We start from the raw sequence: 1509 nt of genomic DNA on the forward strand, positions 1-1509 counted from the left end.
GAGTTGGTGGTTCTTCTCAGATAACTCGCAGGCCTCTTCAATTGCGTCCTTCACTTTGTCCAAAGTATTCGCTGGAGCGCAAACGAACAAATTAATATCATTTGTCTCCCATTAGGAACGGGTGAACATAACGGGAAGCTCGGCGCAAGCGGCTTACCCTTCCCTTCAATGATACGGGAAACGAGACTTACGAGATGCGATGAGGCGTCCTGTCTCAGCAACTAACCCACAAATTTGTGCGTGGATGAAGGGTTTGTCATCACTGTCAATCCCCGAATGGGCATCCAGCAGAAGTTGGAGGTACTCTTGTAATCCGGACGCATTCGCAACTTTCCGAGTCAAACGAAGAGCAGAACTACTCGCCTCTTCCTGAAAATACACACACCAAAGGAATACACAATCTATGCGCTCAGCCATCCAAATATGCAGGATCTCCAAAGCCCCCTTCAAGCATCCTGACTCCGACCATTCCGGCAGGCAGGTATGGGTAGGCTTATGCAGTGACTGTATGTCTTACTAGCACGCTGTCGGCCTTTTTCCCTCTGCCAACACTATCAAGAATTGCCTCTAAGGCGGATGTGACATCCTTCCAGTCCTCGTCAGAACCGGTTACGGCTGCATACGCATACGCGTCCATGTACCCCAGTAAGGCTTGGCGTTTCCACAGACTGACACTCTCATCGGAAACGAACTGCTCGATGGCCTCGCGGACTGTATTCCAGAGCGTTAGAGGCGCCGTGTTATCCCGCATCTCCCACTCAGGCGTTGTATACACTGTCCACTTATCTCCGTGCGATGGTGGGACAAACAGCCGTTGTAAAAGCATGAGAGTCTTTGTCTGAACGCGCAGCACCCATGACCAGCACCGCGCGTACTTACGCCTTCCAGCGAAGTGGAAGTGGAACTCTTAACCCTGAACCCTAATTGACCCAATTCCGCTCCCCGACCTGAAACCTAAAGCTTAACCACTGGCTCAAGTTATATCCATATCACGCCACCTAGGCAATCTGTATCCACTTGCAGAGGAAACATGAACCGCCTTGGCTGCTAGCTTACAGAATGTGAAGGAGAGCGATGATTTGGTCCAAAGGATGAGATGACTCTGAATGATTCGGAAACTGCGCTTAGACCTTCAGACGACATTCGGCTGCGTGTCAAGATGACACTAGACTGATCCAGGAACCTTCCCATCAGCATCAACTTTGTCACAGCGAAACTCCCGAGGACGGCCACAGCGCTGGCAGGAACATCCCCAAACTGTTGCTTCATGAGCTGCGAGCAACATGAGCTCAGAATAAATCTGTAGTAATAGTGTTTGGTTTTGAACCAGTTAAGCTGTAGTATACTCTGCGCCTGTTTGTATTAAAAATCCCACTATTCCTTGGGAACGTGCAGCAACACAATAAAACCGGCGCCCTTCGTCGCAGTATGCACAACTACTGCAGTACTGAGGAGGAGGCAAACTATGAAAGCATCAGACCGACAGGTACATTCTACTCAGTGACACTG

General features: G+C 49.9%; 1 protein-coding gene across 1 annotated transcript; it reads right to left on the reverse strand.

Moving 5' to 3' along the window:
• Positions 1 to 165: 165 nt before the first annotated feature.
• On the reverse strand, positions 166 to 1143 carry EMH_0073800 (uncharacterized protein; the record flags this gene model as incomplete). The annotated part of the gene is made up of 3 exons (XM_013499379.1): positions 166 to 369; positions 518 to 838; positions 1057 to 1143. The coding sequence occupies 3 exons, from the start codon at positions 1141 to 1143 to the stop codon at positions 166 to 168; spliced, it is 612 nt and encodes a 203-aa protein (XP_013354833.1).
• Positions 1144 to 1509: the final 366 nt, after the last annotated feature.

Source organism: Eimeria mitis, genomic scaffold (genome assembly GCF_000499745.2).
Source record: "Eimeria mitis Houghton genomic scaffold, Emh_scaff4259, whole genome shotgun sequence".
NCBI lineage: Eukaryota > Apicomplexa > Conoidasida > Eucoccidiorida > Eimeriidae > Eimeria > Eimeria mitis.